General features: G+C 43.9%; 1 protein-coding gene across 1 annotated transcript in view; it reads left to right on the forward strand.

Annotated features, from left to right (window-relative positions):
* Positions 1-22,026, forward strand: part of EBPL (EBP like) — a 42,443-nt gene extending 20,417 nt beyond the window's left edge. The window contains exons 2-4 of the mRNA XM_032611373.1: positions 13,471-13,540; positions 19,991-20,129; positions 21,470-22,026. Coding sequence (XP_032467264.1) covers positions 13,471-13,540; positions 19,991-20,129; positions 21,470-21,710 — 450 coding nt within the window. The 3' untranslated portion in view covers positions 21,711-22,026. The remainder of the gene's footprint in view (positions 1-13,470; positions 13,541-19,990; positions 20,130-21,469) is intronic.
* Positions 22,027-22,559: the final 533 nt, after the last annotated feature.

A 22,559-nucleotide genomic window follows, 5' to 3' on the forward strand; every position in this document is an offset into this window, starting at 1 on the left:
AATAAAATAAAGGAATGCCCAGTACTGTGTGTGGAAGGGGAGAAAGCCGCCATAGTCGAGGCCTTTAGGAGCCAAGTAGGCCAGCCTCCCCCTTGTATAGGGATTTTACTGATAGTCCAGACAGATGTTGGGTCATCCACCCTTTGCTTGAAAACTTTGTCAGTGCCGTCTTTCCAAAATAGAATAGCTCTAGTTACAAGAAAATGTTTCCTTATGTTGAGCTAAAATTAGCCTCCTTATGACTTCTACTTCTAGGGTCCTACTTGTGCCCTCTTGTGTAACCCAAAGGGAAGTTGAATCCCGCGTCTATGAAACAGCCCCACTGCTTCTCACGACATGGTTTCCTGGTGCTTCTCTGTCCTGTCACTCACCCTCACACACGCCACAGGCTGCGTTTCAAGGGCGGTGCTGGTTACGCAGGGCTGTTACAGAGGAGGTCTGACTGTTATTCAAGAAGCCTGGGGCAGAGTGGGCAGGTGGGAAGAGTATGGGCTTTGGGGTCCAACGATGTGCTGGTGCAGCTGGCCCAGCCATTTCCCACCTGTGAAACCTTGGGCAGCACCCCTTTCCCTGCTGAAAACCCTTTCTGTCATGCGGAGGGGAAGGAAGGACTATATGTGCATTATGGAATATATGTGCGTTAAACGTGTGTGAGAAGTAAAGGCTGAGGAGTCTGCAGAGCATGTACAGAAAAGTCAAGATTCTCACTACAATGGTTTCCCCCTTTATTGCATAGTAAAAATGTACAACTATTTATTTCATAGTTTGCTAAGACTCATATTTTGCATTAAACCCTTTAGGCAGCAAAGAGAAATGAAAAGCAAAATGTATGTTTAAAAAAAAAAGGAAGAAAGGACTTTTTTTTTCTGTCTTGGTTTCCTTATTTGTGTTAATCCTTTCAGGCTGCTATAACAAAATACAACAGACTGGGTGGCTTATAAACAACAGAAATTTATTTCTCACAGTTCTGGAGGCTGGAAGTCCGAGATCAGGACACCAGCATGGTCAGGTGAGAACCTGCTTCCTGGTTCATAGCTGGCACCTGGGTGGATGGGACTAGGGGTCTCTCAGGAGCCTCTTTTATAAGGCATTGATCCCATTCATGATGGTTCCACCCTCAAGGCTTAAGCACCTCCTAATACCATCATCTTTCGGGGGAAAGATTTCAACATGAATTTGGGGGCCATGTCTATAAAGTATGGAAACAATATTTTCTTCAAATGGTTATTATAGGATTAAATAAAGCTTTGTAATTTAGGGCCATGCTTCTCAAACTTGACTGTGCATAGTAATCACCTGGGGATCTTTTTATAATGTAGACTCTGACTCCGTAGGTCTGGGATAGGGTCCGGGATTCTGCATTTGTCACAAGCTCCCAGGAGGTGCTCATGCTGTGGTTTGTGGACCGCATTTGAATAGCAAGGATGTAGGGCACCGGCACAGTGCCTGGCGTTTAGCAGAGTTCAGTAAATGTTAATTCTTGCTCTGTCCCTTTTGTGACCCCTCCTCGCCATACCCTTTAGTTGGATTAACTTTTAATTTTCATCCCATCCCTATGTAATAATGTGGTAATACACATGTCCAATTAAGATGAGCCTTGGAAGGTTTCAAATCTCTAAGAAGTAACAACTGCCTCAGCAGAGAAGGGTATATTCTTAAAACGGGAGAAATATTCTTTGAGTCCTAAATCAAACACTAAGCTGCTTTGTTGTAGGAACAATAGGACTTGTGTGGCTGTATGATTCCTGAAGGACACAAAAGGGCCAGCATGGTCCATTGTTAATGTCAGGCGACAGCCCATCTGCTAGGACAGGTTCCGTCAAATGGAAGTCGTCATCTCATTAAGTGGATGACAGCTGGGCAGCATATATTTATGAAGTCACTAAAGCCTTGTCATTGAGGTACTGTAGGAGGCTGAAGCAGCTGATCCTTCCAGAAACAATGATGTATGCTGTTGCCATGATATGGAAAAATCAAGTCTGATTAGACTGAGGTTTTGTGAGTCAGATCAGAAAATGCTAATAAATTTTGACAGGATTTATGTACTGATTCTATTCTTATTCCACTTTTTTCTCCCACTCTTAATTCATGTTGCACTGTTTTTCTGGTTCTTCATCCAAACGCACTTAAAAAAAAAAACTTGCAAATATATTTAAGTATAAATTCAGCCTTTACAAATACAAACACAAATTACAAAACAGAAAATGTATGTTCTCTTTTATTTCTATAAAGCCTTTTTGCTGCTGAATTTTTCTTTAAGGGTGAAATGAGTAAACTGAGCATTCTCTACAAAATGGTCATTGAATTATAGATAGTAGAAGCTTGCCCAGCTCAAGCACTTTTTTTTTTAAATATGAGCTTTGACTTGTAGCTGTCTTAAAGTCTATAAAATCCCGTTAGAATTACATGTCTGGAATACCTTAAGTGAAAGAATAGACTGACCTCTGTTACTTAATTTATTTGCCATGATACATTTTAGCTTTTAAGCTGATTTTGTTGGCAACTCAATTAGATAGGTATAGTTCGGTCACATTTTAGAGCATCTAGTATGAACTTTCCTATGTTTTTTAAATCAAAATTCCTGATACACAGAACTTAAAAAATGTTTAAGTCAATAAACATTGTGGAATTTTCCTCATCACCCTCTAGGTTAACAGTAGAAAAACTAATGGCAGGGAGAAAGTATTTTAAGTATTTGTAGCTACATAATAACATATACATGAAAATTTTCTTTTTTTTTCTTTTTTTTTTTTTTTGCGGTACGCGGGCCTCTCACTGTTGTGGCCTCTCCCGTTGCGGAGCATAGGCTCCGGACGCGCAGGCTCAGCGGCCATGGCTCACGGGCCCAGCCGCTCCGCGGCATGTGGGATCTTCCCGGACCGGGGCACGAACCTGCGTCCCCTGCATCGGCAGGCGGACTCTCAACCACTGCGCCACCAGGGAAGCCCGAAAAATTTCTTGAAGGCTACTGTGGAGCTCAACAGTGGTATCTCATGAGGATGAGATTGGGGGTCAGGAGAGACTTTTACCTTTCACTTTGTAGCCTTTCGTAAATTTTTTTTAACTTTCAGCATGTATCCCTTTAATACTTTTTACTAGTTAGAATAGTAAATGTACACCACCAGAAGGGATGTCAGAAGAGTAAAGAAAAATCTGATGGAAAGTTAGCATGCCATGGGTGTTGGGAGCACCGACATTGGGTAGGACAGGTGAACTGTGACAGGAAAAGGCCCTTATCAGCGTGATTTGCAAAAGCCCACTCTGCACAGCTTCTCTGCAGACTTAACTGGACAACAAGAGAGAATTCTCTCAGCATGTCACCCAGAGCCGGACACCAGGGCTGGCATTTTGATGGCTGGTCGTTCACCAGAAGGGCATAGGTAATTTGAAAACGGAGTGTGAATAATGAGAGCTTTTTTCCCTTTCTTTTTTTGGTCATGACCATTGGCTCTCCTTACTTTTTATCCCTTTTGTGCAAGTGTCCGTGTGTCCGTGTACGTGTGTCTGTGTGTGTGTAGGACACTGTGGGGCTGGCAGAAGGTGAGCAGGTTTGCCCTGTGGTTTATTGAGGCTGGAGTAATCTGGAGACTCATAGCAGTGACTGTTGAAACACCGGTTTGTTTGATATTAAAGTGCATCCGAAGGGGAAAAGGATAGCAAACGGCTTACTTCTGTGCTGTGCTCGCTCTGCATGCAGTGTGCTGCACCCCTCATCTGGTTTCACCTCAGCTGTGCTAGCCCTGGCTGATCCAGACCCAACACCCAGGCTGCCTGGGGTCTAGAGGGGATCCTGGGAGAGCTGAGGCTCAAGCTGTAGAGTCCCAGGTGCTCCTGACCGTGGTCCGGGGGCCCCACTTGTGTGTTAGAAGCATGAAGGCCAAGGGCCTCTGGGACCACGGGGTCCTGAGTCAGGAATCCAGAAACGCGAGGGGCAACAGTTCTTTTCTGACAAGGTGCTATATATCTTTTTAAAATTAAGTTTTACTGTGAAAAATTTCAAACATTCACAAATGTAGAGAGAACAGTATAATGAATAGGTTTGGCGTTTTCAAATTTTGATGCACTTGCTTTTCCTTCTTCTCCCTCCCTCCCCCTTTTTCTTGTGTTATTGCTCAAGTACTTTAAAGGTAATCCAGACCTCCTATCATTTTGCTCCTACGTCCTGAGTAAGCCTATCTCTGAAAAGTCACGTTGTGCTTCTTAGGGGACAGGTGTCTGCCTCTCAGACGATGGTAGGAATTACTACAATAATAGCACAGGAATTCTTGAAGACATCCTCATGCCCAGCCAGTCATTCAGGGAATCTACCCTGGAGGTCGCCACGAGCTTACTCTTCCCAGGGCTGATGAGCACCGGCAAGTGTGGGACGCACAGCCCGTTCCCACTGGAGAGGCTGGGGCTTAAACAGGCTCTGACCCCACCATCCTCCATGGGGCCCCTCCCTCCACACCTGACCCTCTCCTGAGAGGCACCCACACAGGCCGCTGCTCATCGACCTCACCAGTGAGGTCAGTGGAGCAAGTGCTGCACTCAGGGCTTCCAGTCAGTAAGAGGCACTCTGAAAAGGTGAAGATGGGGATCTAGTCTAACACTGCTCACCACTCTTTCATTCATACATCAAACATCTGTTGAGAGCTTTACTCTGTTCCATTATGTTGATTAGGGAATTGAAGCTCAGCGAGGTCAAGGTAGCAGCGACTGTAAGAAATAAAATCCACTGTCCTTGTTTTTGCTCAAGCTCACCCAGCTCTCCAGAGCGCAGCATGGGGCTCTCACCCGTACACCGGTTCAAGTCCTACTTCCCAGTTATAGCAACACCCTCCCCATGGCCTTTGCTGCTTACCAGGCTCCTTTCATCTGATCCTTAAAATCTCCAGGTAGCGGTTGAGCTCAAACACGAATTTTAGTTCCGGTTGGCTAGTTCTTCACCATACACTATGATTAAAGACTTCGGGAGCTGATAACCTTCCAAGTTTATTCTGCAAGTTAATATAAACTTCGTGTTCCAGAGCCTAGAAATAATTTTAAGGGGGAAGAAAAAGTGCTTTATGGCTCATTTGATATAAAATGTGAATTCATGGGAGGAACTAAGTCTGTTTCCATTCTTTCCAGATAATTTTGGCCCTTGGCAAATAGCAACTAATGTTTCCAGTGACTTCCATCTCAGGCCTGTTTGGTTAGAACAGATCTGGTTCAGAAGCCCCCAAAGAATCTTTAGGCTCATAAGAGCTGGTCTCATTCTGAAGCTGGACCACTGCCTTGTGCCCCTGATCTGCTCAGTTTTGCATTGAGTCTACTACTGGCGGAGATTCAGCAGCCCATAGTGGTGGGCCTGTGTTTGTCAACTTACGTTTCTCATGGTGAGTTCCTTACAGGATAAGATCAGGCCAAGCCTAGAATCACAGAACCTTCCAGAGATGGAACATCAGTTCCCTGGAACCCTGATATTGACACCTTACCCCTTTTCACTTTGTTCTTTTCCTGGCTTTAAATTGAATGTCCTTCCTGTGGTGCGACATACCAGGACGTGATGGTGTAGGAAAGGGTTAGAAGCCCTTAGAGTTGTTTTGGGGGAAGAATCAGGTAGTTGCTAATGCTAACGGTACGTGGCCTATGTTATGAAGGAAAGCTAAGTGCGTGTGCATCTGTTCGGCGCCCTTTTTACATAAAGCACGAGGGCAGGGTTCCTGTGAAGACCCATCGCACCATCCAGGTCTACACTGACCCACCAGACCTGCCGCAAGTCTGTGGCCATCCTATTTCTCCTTTCACACAAGAGCATTTTCTCCGTATAGAGAATGTTTTACCCAAAGACCTTTGAAAACCATGTGTCTGGATCCATTTCATCTCTGTTATAGCTAAGAAAAAACTGCAGACAGAGAAATTAGGAGACCCGGCCAATTCTACATGATTCAAGGATAGCTGTACAAAGTTTGCAGATTCAGCCTAGGATTGTCTGTTAAAGCTCACCATCCATGTATTCCAGGTAAATTGCATTAATCAACACGTGGTCCTGCAATTGAGCTTTGCTAGAAGGAGAAACGGACAGAAAAATAAACCATTATTGTGCAGTCTGGTAAGTGAGTGGTAAAATTGTGTCCAGGTCAAGAGGTAGCACAGTGGAAAGAAGTCACTGGGGTTTTAAAGACTGCAGAGGTGGGCTTCCCTGGTGGCACAGTGGTTAAGAATCCGCCTGCCAATGCAGGGGACACGGCTTCAAGCCCTGGTCTGGGAAGATTCTACATGCCACAGAGCAACTAAGCCCGTGCGCCACAACTACTGAGCCTGCGCTCTAGAGCCCACGAGCCACAACTACTGAGCCCACGTGCCACAACTACTGAAGCCCACGCGCCTAGAGCCCGTGCTCCACAGCAAGAGAAGCCACCGCAATGAGAAGCCCGTGCACCGCAACCAAGAGTAGCCCCCGCTCGGTACAACTAGAGAAAAGCCCGCGCGCAGCAACAAAGACCCAGTGCAGCCAAAAATAAATTAATTAATTAATTAATTAAAAATAAATAAATAAAGACTGCAGAGGAGTTTATCAGGTGACAAGAGAGTAAAGGCACTCAAGATTCGCTGCAGACCCCTTGCTCCCCATGATGGGCTGGCAGATCTTGCCCTTTGATAGTGGCCCCTACTCTGCTCTGCCAAATGCTTTGACTTTAGCAGAATAATTGGCTAATCATGCCCATGGGGCAGTCTAGCCCATCAAGTTCAAGTACCAGGTGGTGACATCTGCACTGAAAAATATTTATATTCTTAACAACAAATAAACAGTTAAAAAATGGGCAAAAGATCTGAACAGACATTTCTCCAAAGAAGATAATACAAATGGCCAATAAGCCATAAGATCAGTAGTCATTAGGGAAATGCAAATCAAAACCACAATGAGATACCACTTTACACCCATTAGGATGTCTGTGGTGAAACACAGCAACAGCAAAGGAAAAGAACGAGTGTTGGCAAGGATGTGGAGAAATTTGGAACTCTGGTGTACTGCTGTTGGGAATGCAAAATGGTACAGCCACTGTGGAAGATAGCATGAGGGTTCCTCAAAAAGTAAAACAGGAACTTCCCTGGCAGTCCAGTGGTTAAGACTCCATGCTTCCGATGCAGGGGCCACGGGTTCGATCCCTGGTCGGGGAAATAAGATCCCAAATGCCGCGTGGCCAAAAAATAAATAAAATACATAAAAAATTAAAAAAAAATTTTTTAAAGGTCAAATTAAAAAAAAAAAGTAAAACATAGAATTACCATATGATCCAGCAATTCCGCTTCTACGTAAATACCCAAAGGAACTGAAACTAGGGACTCAAACGGATACTTGCACACCAGTATTCATAGCAGCTTATTTATGGTGGCCGAAAGGTAGAAACAACCTACCTAGATGTTCATCAGCCGATGAATAGATAAAGTGTGGTGTGTACATACAATAGAATATTATTCCGTCTGAAAAAGACATGAAGTTGTGACACATACTACAACATGGATGTACCTCGAGGATATTATCCTAAGTCAGATGTCAGACACAAAAGACAAATGAGGTACCTAGAGTAGTCAGAGTCCTAGAGGCAGAGATAGAATGGTGGCCACCGGCGGCTGGGGGGAAGACGGAGTGGGAAGTTATTGTTTAATGGGGACAGAGTTTCAGTTTGGGAAGATGAAAAAGTTCTGGAGATGGATGACGGTGATGGTTGCACAATAGTGCGAATGTACTTAATATCACTGAATTGAATACTTAAAACTTAAAATGGGTAAAGTGGTCAATTTTATGTTATGTATATTTTACCGTGATTTTAAAAATCCATAATATTTACATGCTTTTTTGGGGGGGGAAAAAGCCAGGCACGTGTACTCTTGGTGGAAGAGCAGCTTGTACACAGGCCTAGAGGCCTGCTTCCTCCTGGAAGTCTTCCCTTACTGTCTCAGCCACTGCTCCCTCCTCTTCCTCCAGTCGTTATTGAGCAGAATGTCAGTGTAACACAGCTAGATAACAAGCTGTCTGAGGCCAGGGCCCAGCTTACTCTAAAAAAAAAAGTCCTGACGATTTTGTTTAATGTTATTAATTAGTAATGTTACTCTTTCTTCCATGTCTCTCTTTCTACCTGTCTGGGTTTTTTTTTTTTTTTTTTTTTTTTTTTGCGGTACACGGGCCTCTCACTGTTGTGGCCTCTCCCATTGCGGAGCACAGGCTCCGGACGCGCAGGCTCAGCGGCCATGGCTCACGGGCCTAGCCGCTCCTCAGCATGTGGGATCTTCCCGGACCGGGGCACGAACCCGCGTCCCCTGCATCGGCAGGCGGACTCTCAACCACTGCGCCACCAGGGAAGCCCCTGTCTGGGTTTTTTAAATAATTTTTTTTAGAAATAATTGACTTTATGGTCAATTTAGAGATTGATGTACAGTTGTTAAAAAATAACAGAGATCCCTTGTGCACTTTGTCCAGTTGCCTCCAGTGGTAATGTTTTTCAAAACTATAGTATAATATCACAACCAGGACACTGACATTGACAATCCACTGACCTTAATCAGATTTCCTTAGTTTTGCTTGCACTTATGTGTGAGTGTGTGTGTGCCTGTGTGTGTGTGTTAAGTTCTACACCATTGTACTGACCAGGTCGGCTGGTGTATTCAACCACAGCAGTCAGATACCGAACAGTTCCAACACCATGAAGATCCCTGGTGTTTTTCCTTTGTAACTACCTGCACTTCCCCTCCCTCCACCCCTTAACCCTGGAAACCACTAATATGTCCTCCGTTTCTAAAATTTATCATTTCAAGAAGTGTTATATAAATGGAACTATAGAGTATGTCACCTTTCGGGGTTGACTTTTTCACTCAGCGTGATTCCCTGGAGATCCATCCAAGGTACTGAGTGTGTCAGTAGCTGGTTATTTCTTATTGCTGGGGAGTAGTCCAAGGTATAAATGTACCATGGTCTATTTAACCATATATCTTTTGAAGTACATTTGGTTTTTAGCTATTACCAAAAAAGCTGCTATCAACATTTGTGTACATGTTTTTGTGTGAACATAAGTTTTTATTTTTCTGGGATAAATGCCCGAGTGCAATTGCTAGATCATATGGTAATTGCATGTTAGTTTTAAGAACCTGCCAAACTCAGGTTTTCCAGGGAGGCTGTTCCATTTTCATCCCACCAGGAATGTATGAGTGATCCATTTTCTCCACATCCTCATCAGCATTTGGTACTGCCACTATTTTTTATTTTAGACATTCTGACAGATAGATAGTAATATCTCATTGTGGCTTATTCTTTTATTTTTGGCTCTTTTGGGTCTATGTTGCTGTGCGTGGGCTTTTTCTAGTTGCGGCGAGTGGGGGCTACTCTTCGTTGTGGTTGCTTCTCTTGTCGCGGAGCACGGGCTCTAGGTGCGTGGGCTTCAGTAGTTGTGGCATGCGGGCTCTGTAGATGTGGCTTGCGGGCTCTAGAGCGCAGCTCAGTACTTGTGGTGCACAGGCCTAGTTGCTCCGCGGCATGTGGGATCTTCCCAGACCAGGGCTTGAACCCATGTCCCCTGCATTGGCAGGCGGATTCTTAACCACTGCGCCACCAGGGAAGTACTCTCATTGTGGTTTTAATTGGCATTTCCCTGATGGCTAGCAATGTTGAACATCTTTTCATATGTTTATTTCTTAGCTGTATATTCTCTTTGGTGAAATGTCTCTTCATTTCTTTTGCCCATTTTCTAATTAAATTGGGTTTGTTTTTTCTTTTAACTCATTCCCTCCACCCTTCCTTTTATTTCTTATTCTTTTAGTAAGCATTTATTAGCATGTCCCATCTATCAGGCATCTGGAATACGGAGACAAAGGCAAAGACTTACCCTAAAGAACTGATGGTTTTGAGGAGGAGACAAATAAGCAGGATTCTGTTCAGGAAAGACATCTACCTCCTATCAAGAGAATTAGTGAAGGCTTGTTTCCTGGAGGAGGTAACACCTGATCAGCATTTGGAGGGTGGATATGTTCATTATAATTTATATGCTATACTGCCTTTACACTTAGAGTAGTAATACAGTAAGAAATATGTAGTGCCTTCTAAAAGCCCCACAGGGCACCTTTCTTTCTAAGTAATTCATTACATGGACTTGTCATTAAATCAAGGTTAGCAGACACAAATTATCACCCTGGGTTCTTGAGGATTCTAAGACAGAGAAGACAACATCCCAGGCCCCCAAGATGTATGATCTAATGGGCACTGGAGATCCACCATCAGCAGACAGTTGATTACAGAAATACAAATTTAGTAACAAGGGAGAGGGAGAAATTAATTTTTACCAGGAAGTCTAGGAAGGTTTCTTGGAAAAAGGAGAGTTTGAGCTGGGATTTGAAAAAGGAGTAGAACTCCAAGTAGATATAAAAGGGAACAAATTTGGTATACACTCCTGGGTCCCTGCATGTTATAGATTCCAGGTTTCCATGTTGCTCTTACCCAGGGAATTGTTTCTGAGGAAAGATTCTAGACTGGATGTCTGTGTCCATGTTTGCTGATGGCTCCAGTTGAAGAGGTTGCTAGTGGAAGTCACATCTAGTTTTAGGATGAGATCAACAATCTAATTTTGGGAAGTCCTTCATCTCACAGATAGATGTACTGAGGCCGAGAGAGGATCAAATTCAGCTCAGTCTTGTGGCCCCTACTGCCCAATCAGTGGATGTGTTTTGTCTAGAAATTTCCCAGGTCATGCCAGGGAAGTGGTGTGGATTTCCTATGGCTCTGCTAAAAATAAAAAGATCATGGGCTTCCCTGGTGGCGCAGTGGTTGAGAGTCCGCCTGCCGATGCAAGGGACGCGGGTTCGTGCCCCGGTCCGGGAGGGTCCCACGTGCCGTGGAGCGGCTGGGCCCGTGAGCCATGGCCGCTGAGCCTCCGTGTCCAGAGGCTGTGCTCCGCAACGAGAGAGGCCACAGCAGTGAGAGGCCGGTGTACCGCAAAAAAAAAAAAAAAGATCAATTGGTGAAAATAAGGAGTTGCAGAGTGGATGGGGAGTACTTCTTGTTTAAAAACATTGTTTATCTCACATGTAATTTTTTTAAATCTTTAAGGAATATAATTTTTACATATGCTCTGAAATAAACCACACTTACCAATTAAGTAACTTACAGAATGTCAAGAAAAGAGAAAATAAACCAGTTTCAAAGCCTCTGTTCAGCGGAGATTGGAATGGATAAGAAGCTGGAAGATGTATTAATGAGATGGGGAGAAAGTCAGGTTTCTTCTCTCAATTAGAGAAAAAGAAAGGCAATTACAAACTGTAGCATAAACAAAAATATCTTATAACAAAGTCATGGCCCAGATGTGAAGCAAATTAAACTGTAGCATGAAACAAATAAAATAAAATGTAGCCTGATTTTGAGAAATGTATGAGTGTAAGAAAAATATTCCATTTGCCACATTCTTCTTAAGTGACAAAAATACTGGATTTGTAGAGGAAGAAGTTGTGGCTCATTGCAGTGAACACTATTTACATAATCACCATATTGTAAATGCTGTTGATTGAATGGAAATGCAGTCAATTTCAACAACATACAAGCAAAGTGGACAGAGGTTGAGAGTTGGAAATGGGGAGGAGAGGGAGAGAGGATGGTGAGTGTTCTCATGCTTGTCTGATATCGTAAGAAGTCTAAATACTGCACAACATTGATGAATGGGTAAGCTGAGGCTTTAAGTTTTACTTTTTTTTTTTTGGCCGCACCAAGCGCCTTGCAGGATCTTAGTTCCCTGACCAGGGACTGAACCCACATCCTCGGCAATGAAAGCGAGGAGTCCTAACCACTGGACCGCCAGGGAATTCCCCAAAGTTTACTACATAAGTTACACATTTGGATAACTAATAGAAGAATTAAAGAGAATTCATATAGGGACTTCCCTGGTGGTCCAGTGGGTAGGACTCCAAGCTCCCAATGCAGGGGGCCCGGGTTCAGTCCCTGGTCAGGGAACTAGATCCCTCATGCCACAACTAAGAGTTCGCATGCCACAACTAAAGATCCTGCATGCCGCAACTGAGACCCGGCACAGCCAAAATAAATGAATAAATAAATAAATAATTTTTTTTTAAAGAGAATTCATATAGCTATTAAAGGGATTCAGAACATGCTACTCCAAAATATACCCCTTTGGCATATTGATTATTTTGAACTGAAGGCAATTGAGAAACTGTAGATGCAGGAAGGGCTCTCTGACCTCCCTCTTTCTACCTAAAATCAGGTCTTTGAACTTCCCATGAGAAAGGTGCCCTCCCTTTACCAGGAAGAACATTCTTATCACTGGGGACTGGGCGTCAATGCTGAAGTGGTCCTGTACAAATAAACGTACCAAAATAACCCTTGTCTTCCATTACTTTCTCCCCATGTATCTCCTAGTCACTTTCCCACAATTTACTGTCCTCAGCTCAAGCCCCTTGGTCTTGTCACATCCCTGCAGTTTATTGTTCTTTGTGTAAAAAGGCATATAAGTTTTGGGGCCTAACAGCTTATTCAGGTCTTCATTTTCCCTTCAAAGACTCCCATGTACATGTAAAAATATTAAATAAGATATGTATGCTTTTCTTTTTAATCTGTTTATGTCGGTTAATTCTTAGGCCAACTACAGAACCTAAGAGGGTAGAAGGAAGTTTTTCCTCCCCTACTGTCAAAAATTGGAAGAAGGGAAGGGGAAGGGAAACAGCGTAAATTATACTGTATTTTTTCAGGATGGGCTGTCAGTTGATAATGTCTAAAGAAATAGTAATATAAGTATATTACATGTTATGAAAATGGTTGCCAGAGCTACAGACAGAAGTGGTTAAATGTGGTTGCCTCTGGGAAGTTGTACTAGAAGTGACCTTAGGGATTAGGCGGAGACACAACTTTGATGTCACATAAGTGATTGTTTTGGTAAAAAGAAATGAGAAGGGTTGTATTGACCAGGAACAAAATTTGTTCAAAGTATAATTGCAGCTATTTCATTACCTTAAATTTAAAATATAGCCCGTAAGCATTTCTAATTTTCCTAAATTTGCCCTTGTGCAGGAAAAAGAACTAGTTCAGCTCTGATATAGATATTTGAATGCCACTTTTGTTAAGAGAGATCTTGGATTTTTTTGAGGTGAGACAAAATGAAGTACTGTGAGGTACTTCTCAACGGTGTGAAATCCCTGGATTAATCCAGAGTTTAGCTTATTTAATATAACATTTAAGCTCTTTTCTTGTGCAAAATCTTCAACTTATATTTTCCCCATCAGGCACACCTCTGATTTTATAATGCCAATCATTGAAAGCTGACATTTATTATATATAAACATTCCCTTTGGACATGTCCATTTCCAAGTTCAGGGAGCCAGGCTCCAGGAACCCACGCACGCACACCGGGACTGTGTGGTGTGGGGCAGGGCAGGGGGACGCTGGCCACATTGTGGTGCCATCCTGTGGTTGTGATGCTAAATTAGAGCATGTTTTTGTTTTCTTCTCTCTAGGAAGGCCCTTTTGTCTACTTGTCTTTGGTAGGAAACATCACAGATTCTGATGCCTTGATAGCTTCATTGTGTAAGTAATTTAAAACGTTTGCATTTGCCATGTTTGAGGGATTAATTCAAGTATGGCTGTCAATTAAATGAGTACCTGTACCCCATGCTGTATGATTCTATTTACATGAAATGTCCAGAATAGGCAAATCTATAGAGATAAATTATAGATTAGTGGTTGCCTGGGTGTGTGGGGAGGGGGCGGGATCATAGGCCAGAAATGGGGAGTGACTGATAATGGGTACAAATTTCTTTTTTGGGGTAGAAACATTATAAAATTACATGATTTGTAGTGATTCAAATCTGAGAATATACTAAAACTTGTTGAATTATACACTTTAAACAGATTAAAAAAAAACAGGTCTGGCACGTGAATTATATCTCAATAAAGCTATAATTTCAAATTTTTGTTTTTATTTATTTAATTTATTTTTGGCTGCACTAGGTCTTCGTTGCTGTGCGTGGGCTTTCTTTAGTTGTGGCAAGCAGGTGCCACTCTTCATTGCAGTGCGCCAGCTTCTAATGGCAGTGGCTTCTCTTGCCGCAGAGCACGGGCTCTAGGTGTGCGGGCTTCAGTAGTTGTGGCTTGCGGGCTCAGTAGTTGTGGCTCTCAGGCTCTAAAGCGCAGGCTCAGTAGTTGTGGGGCACAGGCTTAGCTGCTCCGCGGCATGTGGGATCTTCCCTGACCAGGGCTCGAACCCGCATCCCCTGCATTGGCAGGCGGATTCTTAACCACTGCACCACCAGGGAAGCGCGAATTTTCATTTTTTTGAAGGTGAAAATGTAGACTGAAGATGACTGATAAAGATCGAATTAGATATTTGCATTTCATGGGACTGAGCCAAATCTGGGCTGTTTGCTTTCTCTGAGGCTGAGCAGGGCAGCCAGGGTAGGAGGACAGTGACTTGAGCTGGAATTCTCAACCCCAGACTTCCCTAGCAATTCTCAAGCACAGTTTAATCCAGCAGACTCACCAGAAAGCTGCACAGCTGCATTTTCCTTAGCCCGTGGAACTGAGCAGGTGGCCTCAAGATGTGGGACTCAGGGCTTCCCTGGTGGCGCAGTGGTTGAGAGTCCGCCTGCCGATGCAGGGGACGTGGGTTCATGCCCCGGTCCGGGAAGATCCCACATGCCACGGAGCAACTAAGCCTGTGCCACTTAGTGGACAAGAGAAGCCACTGCCATTAGAAGCCGGCACACTGCACTAAAAAGAAAGCCTGCGTGCAGCAACGAAGACCCAATGCAGCCAAAAATTAATTAATTAATTTTTTTTTTAAAGTGAAAATTCATTTAATGGAGGTACCCTTGATTAGTGTGAAAGTGAAAATCTAGTAGATAATGTCAAGTAGTGCTTCTTGGACTTTAAAGGACACAGGTTGCTTGGGGTTCTTGTTAAAATGCAGATTCTAATTCAGAGGGTCTGGGGTGGGGCCTCCCATATATTGATCTGTGGACTGTCCTTTGATTCAGCAGGATGTAGAACTTGTTAAAGATGGTAAGGAAGACTTTATTCAAGAGGGACTATGGCAATGGGAGAGAGATTGGGCTCAACTCTAAATACAAGGACAGGTGGAGATTCATAGGCAAGGAGCAGGGTTGGGGTCAGTGGATGGAAAATTACTGGGAAGAAACATCAAGGCTGCGGGACTCTTTTTTTTTTTTTTTTTTTGCGTTACGCGGGCCTCTCAATGCTGTGGCCTCTCCCGCCGCGGAGCACAGGCTCCGGACGCGCAGGCCCAGCGGCCATGGCTCACGGGCCCAGCCGCTCCGCGGCATGTGGGATCTTCCCGGACCGGGGCACGAACCCGCGTCCCCTGCATTGGCAGGCGGACTCTCAACCACTGCGCCACCAGGGAAGCCCAGGCTGCGGGACTCTTGATAGACTGACGCAACAGGATCCTTGCTGAAGGCAGGCCAGGGTATTAAGATACAGAGGGTGGGAGATGAGGAATTTGATCAGATATCAAGATTATCTACACTCCCATGTTCATAGCAGCAGTATCTACAATAGCCAAGACATGGAAACAACCTAAGTGTCCATTGACAGAGGAGTGGATAAATAAGTTGTGGTGTATATATACAATGGAATATTATTCAGCCATAAAAAGAAGGAAATCCTGCCATTTGTGACAACATGGATGGGCCTTGCAGACATTATGCTAAGTGAAATAAGCTAGACAGAAAAAAACAAAAACTGTAATATCTCATATGTGGAATCTAAAAAACAAACAACCCAAACTCATAGAAAAAGAGATCAGATTTGTGGTTACCAGAGGCGAGGACTGTGGAGTGGGGGAATTGGATGAAGATGTTCAAAAGGTACAAACTTCTGGACTTCTCTGGTGGTACAGTGGTTAAGAATCCACCTGCCAGTGCAGGGGACACAGGTTCGAGCTTATTGTGGTAATCATTTCACAATATATGTAAGTCAATTCATTATGCCGCATACCTTAAACTTACACAGTGCTGTACGTCAGTAATATCTCAATAAAACTGGGGGTTGGGGGGAGTGACCAGATACCAAGAGTGAAGGATTTTCACTAAACTCACGCAGCAGGATTCTTGTTGAAACTGGACTAAGTGGGCCAAGCACAGAGCCCAAGGTCGAGACCTTTTGGAGAAGAGGGCTTGGAGGAGGCTGCCTTGAGTTTGGTCAAGAAGAGTTGTGCCCCTAGTCTCCGCTCTGTGGCAAAGGGCACAGCCGTGGCTTGGCTACTGGAAACCTCCAGCCCTTCGTGTGCATCTTTCCCTCTAAACCTCTGCCTGATCCTGGCAGTCAGTCACAAAATAAAGGATGAGGATCACATCATTAGGTTTATTAATGCTCTGTTTGCCCTTTCGCTGTTATAGGCGTTTAACCTGCAAAGAGTTGGTCAAGGTTAAGCAGTAGATGAGGAGATGCCAGAGGCTTGATCCACTGGGGCCAGCAGATAGCAGGGCCTGCTTCCAGTGCCTGTCCCCACCCCCTTCCCCCCCCACTTTCACTTACACGATGTCTCCTTCAGCTTTGCTGAATTTCCTGCAGTTTCAGACACACCGAGCGCTCTCAGCCCCAGGCCTTTGCTCAAACTCCTCCCTGAGATACCCTCTCCCTCCCCTAGTTCAAGGCTCACCTCTTGTGATATAAGCCCTGAGATTTTTTTTTTTTTTTTCGTGCAAATGTGCTTTATTTCTGTAATTTAGAAGAGACCTTTTGGTTTAGGGAGTGGGAGCTGTGTTTCAGTTCATACATATCGTCACACACTTCCCCAAGGGGGAGCAATTAACAGGCCACACGGGGGTCCTGTTATATGACACCCTCATCCAACTGGCCCTTGAGACTGGACCAGGTGCCCTTCAGGACAGAAATCAGGATGGGCTGCCCTTTGATCTTGCCTGCTGGTCATCCTCACCTTCATCCCAATCCAAAGCCTTGATTTGTGACACTGTGGAAGGTACGGGACTAAGAGAAAGGCCTGAGATTAAGATCCCAGATTACGTGTGCCTTGACGTGTGGTAAAACCCAGAGGGCCTCAGATGTCGTAAGTGCCAGGCCCCTCTGCACCCTGCTTCCTCATATAAGGTCCCTGGACAAGCAGCCCTGCTGGTCTCCGGGACCAGCACGGTGCCTGCACACCCCTGAGGAGCCGGCTTCAGTTCCCTGCCAGCCCTCAGAATTACTCAAACAATCCTATCACATCCTGCCGCGGGGACCAGGGGTCACCCGCCCTGGTGTTACTGCAGAGCCCACCTCCCACAGCCCCTCCTCGTTCACCCCAGTTCCTAGGGCAGCCCCACGTGGTACAGTGTGCTTCTCCCCGAGCCTGCGAGTGTTCTGTGACTAAGGAGCCGCCATCAACCTCATCTGCCCAGTGTCACCTGTTGTGTGTTGGGCCACCGCATAAGCCCGGGGCGGGAACCCTTCCCTCGCATGTAGGGTGAAGGGGAAGCGATCAGAACACCTTCTCTCCTAGCTTGTGCAGTGCCTTTTCTCCATGTCCCTATTCTCTGTCCCCGTCACTTATTACATGGTTTGAGCTCGCTACAGTATGAACCACCAGCAGCAGACTTTGTGTCCTGGTCGCTGCTGCATTCTTGAGACCTAGCATAGAGGCGTCTATACGCTACAAAAAAATTGTTGAATTAAAGAATGAATGAAGGGGACTTCCCTGGAGGTCCAGTGGTTAGACCCTGTACTTCTAATGCAGGGGGCATGGGTTCGATCCCTGGTCAGGGAACTAAGATCTCACATGCCACGTGGCCAAAAAATAAATAAATCAAAAAAAATTTTTAAAAAGAATGAATGAATGGGGTTATTTCTGTGAATGTCTAAACACCCACTAATCTCTTAGCTCCTAAAGCATTGACCTTTTACTTGTGATATTTTCTTAGATTTTGGCTACACTAGATAGTATATTTCACCTATTGTATCTATGTGTTTTTTTTTTATTAATTTAATTTATTTTATTTATTTATTTTTGACTGCATTGGGTCTTTGTTGCTGTGCCCGGGCTTTCTCTGGTTGCGGCGAGTGGGGGCTACTCTTCGCTGCAGTGCGTGGGCTTCTCATTGCGGTGGCTTCTCTTGTTGCGGAGCACGGACTCTAGGCACGTGGACTTCAGTAGTTGTGGCGTGCAGTCTCAGTAGTTGTGACTTGCAGGGTCTAGAGCGCAGGCTCAGTAGTTGTGGCACACGGGCTTAGTTGCTCCACAGCATGTGGGATCTTCCCAGACCAGGGCTCGAGCCTGTGTCCCCTGCATTGGCAGACAGATTCTTAACCACTGAGCCATCAGGGAAGCCCTGTATCTATGTTTAAATTTATAGGGAAAACTTTTTCTTTCACTATGATGTTTTCCAGTTAGGTCATGGCAGGCAGTCGGCTAAGGACAGGCTGGACGGCTCTGCCTGGTCTGCCAGTTGCATCTGGCCTTTCACAGAATCTCCGCTCAGCGTGTGTCTGTGTGTTATCTCATTAAATAGCTAATCGTGTTTACTGGCCTGTCCTTTCTCTGGGGACAGCCTTTCATGGGAACCCTTTGTCCCTGGCCCTGGAGGGATCCTAACTCTAACCATTAAGAGACTATTGCTTCTTTTTAAGGCTGAGTAATATTCCATTGTATTATATGTGCCACATCTTCTTTATCCATTCACCCGATGATGGACACTTAGGTTGGAGGGGGAAGGGTAAGCTGTGACAAGGCGAGAGAGTGGCATGGATGTATATACACTACTAAACGTAAAATAGATAGCTAGTGGGAAGCAGCCACATAGCACAGGGAGATCAGCTCGGTGCTTTGTGACCACCTAGAGGGGTGGGATAGTGAGGGTGGGAAGGAGGGAGATGCAAGAGGGAAGAGATATGGGGATATATGTATATGTATAACAGATTCACTTTGTTATAAAGCAGAAACTAACACACCATTGTAAAGCAATTATACTCTAGTGAAGATGTAAAAAAAAAGAGACTATTGCTTTGTGCTGCTCAGACCAGTCAGATCACGCAGCTAATTTTTGACCATTCATACCTTTTCTAAGTAATGTGAGAACAGTAATTAAAGGGAGAGAAGAGGGTTTTGGGGTTTTTTTTCCTCTGGTTATTTGAGATCTTAGGACCAGCACGTATTACTTTGTTAAAGTAAAAAGGAAAGAGAGACAGAGAGAAAGGTGGGGGGAGGTGGGGAGGAAGGAAAGAGAGAAAGAAAGAAGGAAGGAAAGAAGAGAGAAGGAGGGAGGGAGGGAGGGGAATATGACTTCACCTAGTGCATGGCCCTTGGTCCTTCACTAAAAAGACTATCTGACCTCATGGTGCTTCCTAGAAGTAACCATCCTGATAACGGGGCCTGGAAAGATTTCTTAGGGCACACCTGCTCCCTGGTCAGCACAATTTCGTGGTAGCTGTGTTAGTGAATTCTGTCCCTGTAGCAGACCGAAATGCTCCTTTGTCCATTTAGGATTCATTCTGTAGTCCAGGCTGTGTTACTCTCCTCCCCTCCCCTCCCTGCTGCCTCCTCAGCACTCAATTCCTCTTCAATCACTAATAAACATGTGTTTTTTTATAAACATTTCCTTAATAATAATTTTCCCACATCTAACTAATACAGACTTTATGTTGAAATTTTGACGTAAGGAATTATAATGCATTTACCAAGATAACTATTAAAGATTATCTTTGCAAAGTCTGACTGTGTCAAACTGATGTAGAATTCTGCTGCTTACGATGAAAAGGGAGAGGGTGAAGAGGGCACACGTGTGAAAGCACTTTGGAAAATGCAAATCATTTTACAAATATAACATGATATTGTTATTATTACTTGTGTCCGGTGGCAAATGCATTTTCGTCATAGGGCCTCTCTTGCCTTCCACTAAGGCATTATGAAGACTACAGAGAGAGTGGCAGTTACTCTTTTATCTCCTCCTAACGGGGAAAAAAAGGTCATTTCCTCTGTCATAAAAACGATTGCCAGATGAGTAACAAAATGTATTTTGTTTTCAGGGAAAGAATATGGCAAAGCTGACGCAAGATGGCTTTATTTGGATCCAACCATTGTGTCTTTGGAAATTCTGACTGTCGTCCTGGGAGGGTTTCTGGCATTGGTTCTCATTTATGCCATCGTCAAAGGGAAACATTATCGGTAAGTGCTCTTCTCCTGTCCTACGGAAAAGAGGAGGAACATTAGCTGTCCCAACGCCAGCGTGACATTTGGAGGGGATAATGACCAGAGTTCTTTGTTAGACAAAAAGTAGACTAGAAACAAAAATTGTTAGATATTAGTTAAGGATCATGGTGCCACCAGGATAATTTCAGACCATTCAAAATAAAAAAAATATGAGAAATATGATTGTATTGACAACCTAGGTGCTGTATAGACAAGCACAGTGGTGACAGCATTGGATGATTTGCCACCAATATTTTGGAGAATCAAAAGGTAACATTTGCATCCTTTGCCTCCAACTCATTCTAGAAAACTCCCATTCCGCTTGACACAAAGAAAAATCTCTCATGTAATTCTGAGGTAGACATGCAAGATAAATAAGAAATCTTTCCAGAAGCAGGCTATGGAGGGTATGAGGAAAGCAGAAGAGTGAGGAGACGAAGCAGAAAGATGGCAGATTAACCATCCATCAGTCAGACCCTGGAACTTTGAACTCCGCTTCCTCCCTCCCTTTCCTTCCTCTCCATCTTAGGGACGGGGTGACCTGGGACAAACAGATTGCTATCCTGGGGATGATTCCCTAAAACTGTGTCAAGTAGGCACAACGGCATTCCATTTTCCACCATCTTGTATCAAAGAAGAAGTCTTATGTAAAGCTTCATCATAAAATTTCAGATTTGAAAGAGACCTCAAAGGTCATTTAATCCACTTTCCCCCACCCAGTTTTACATAGAGCGTTGGCAGGAAGAATTAAATTTCTCCTGGGTGCCTTCCATGTCTTTGACTCCATGATCGTGGTTGTAGATTTACTACATGCACCCATTTGTTTATTATTTCAAACATTTAATACATATGCATTGTTGAATATGTGCCGGGCACAGTGTTTTATCTACATATCTCATTTAATCTCCACAATATTATTCGAGGAAGGGACTATTATTATCCCTTTTACAACAGGTGAAATTGCGGCATTTAATCTCCACAATATTATTCGAGGAAGGGACTATTATTATCCCTTTTACAACAGGTGAAATTGCGGCTCATAGAGAGCTTCCCATCCAGGTCTCTCTTACCGGGTCAGTTGTGACCTCACCAAATAGGACAGGATACCCAAGAGACCTTCTTTAACTCTGAGGATAATCTTCTAGGAAAGGCACTATTGCTTCTCCAAGGAAAGCATGGGTCTTCATTAATTATCAATTTGCCCCATCAAAGGAGCTCTACGTAAAACCCGAGGTCCAACTTCAGGGAGGTTTTCTGCCGTGGAGGACTGTTGATGCTGCTGGCAGTCTCATCCCTTGTCTCTTTCTCTCTAACAGGCATTTCATACAGATCACCCTGTGTGTGTGTGAATTGTATGGCGGGTGGATGACCTTCTGCCCAGACTGGCTTATGGGAAGCCCCAACCTCAACACCAACAATTGGCTCTACTTTTGGGTCTATCTGGTATTTTTCAATGGTGTTTGGGTTCTGATCCCAGGACTGTTACTGTGGCAGTCATGGGTAGAACTCAAGAAAATGCATCACAGAGGATTCAATTCAGGCAAAAAGTTTCAGTGAATTTTCCAAATCATAAACACCATCAGCATGCTTTATGAGCCAGAATGAATCAAACCTGTTTGTTGGGCCAAAATGTAATACATTCCAGCGTATACTTTTCTTTTGTATTGTCATTCTTGAACAAGCTAATTGCTTCCAGTTGAATCAATTTCAAATGGACTGTAAGGTTGACAAGTTTTGGCTGTTGTTTTTTCCAGTTAAATGGCGATACAGGGAACAGAGAATAAATTCTAACTTGTAATAATAACACATTTAATGATATACTTTTATGGCTAGCATTAATTGTTCTACGTTAATAAAGCCAATTATCATGAAATGCTGTAGAGCATGTTATATTAATTTGTTATTTCAAAGGACGTGTTGTTGCTTCAACCTTTGATCTTCCCTCCAGTCTTCTGGTTACCAAAGTGAAACCAGGAATGAAATGAGTGCTTCTGTTTAGCACTTTATCAAATTTGTGAAGCCAACAAAAATGATAGTGGAAGGAATTTGTGAGTGGGGTAACTCCTCATGGATGAACGAACATTGGGGTTTCACACAGATGATTGATTTATATCTGTCCTTTTTTAAGGGGGAAGATTTAAGATACCTTACAAAAATACGATAAAAAGTAAATAGGAACATAGGGAAAATGAGTGAGAAACAATAAGATGAAGGTAAAATTAATATGCAGAATGCATGCCGTGACGTCGTATGTAACTGATAGAAGTGAAGCATAAATGTAACACCTTCAGTACCAAGAGGGACACATGATCACCCTATGTTTCAGAAAACACTTGTTTTGGCAGATGGCTATAGCACTTCCGTCAGAGGTGGGGAGCGGGTACTCACATTAACTTGTTCAACACC

The sequence above is a fragment of the Phocoena sinus genome, chromosome 18 (assembly GCF_008692025.1).
Source record: "Phocoena sinus isolate mPhoSin1 chromosome 18, mPhoSin1.pri, whole genome shotgun sequence".
Classification (NCBI taxonomy): Eukaryota; Metazoa; Chordata; class Mammalia; order Artiodactyla; family Phocoenidae; genus Phocoena; species Phocoena sinus.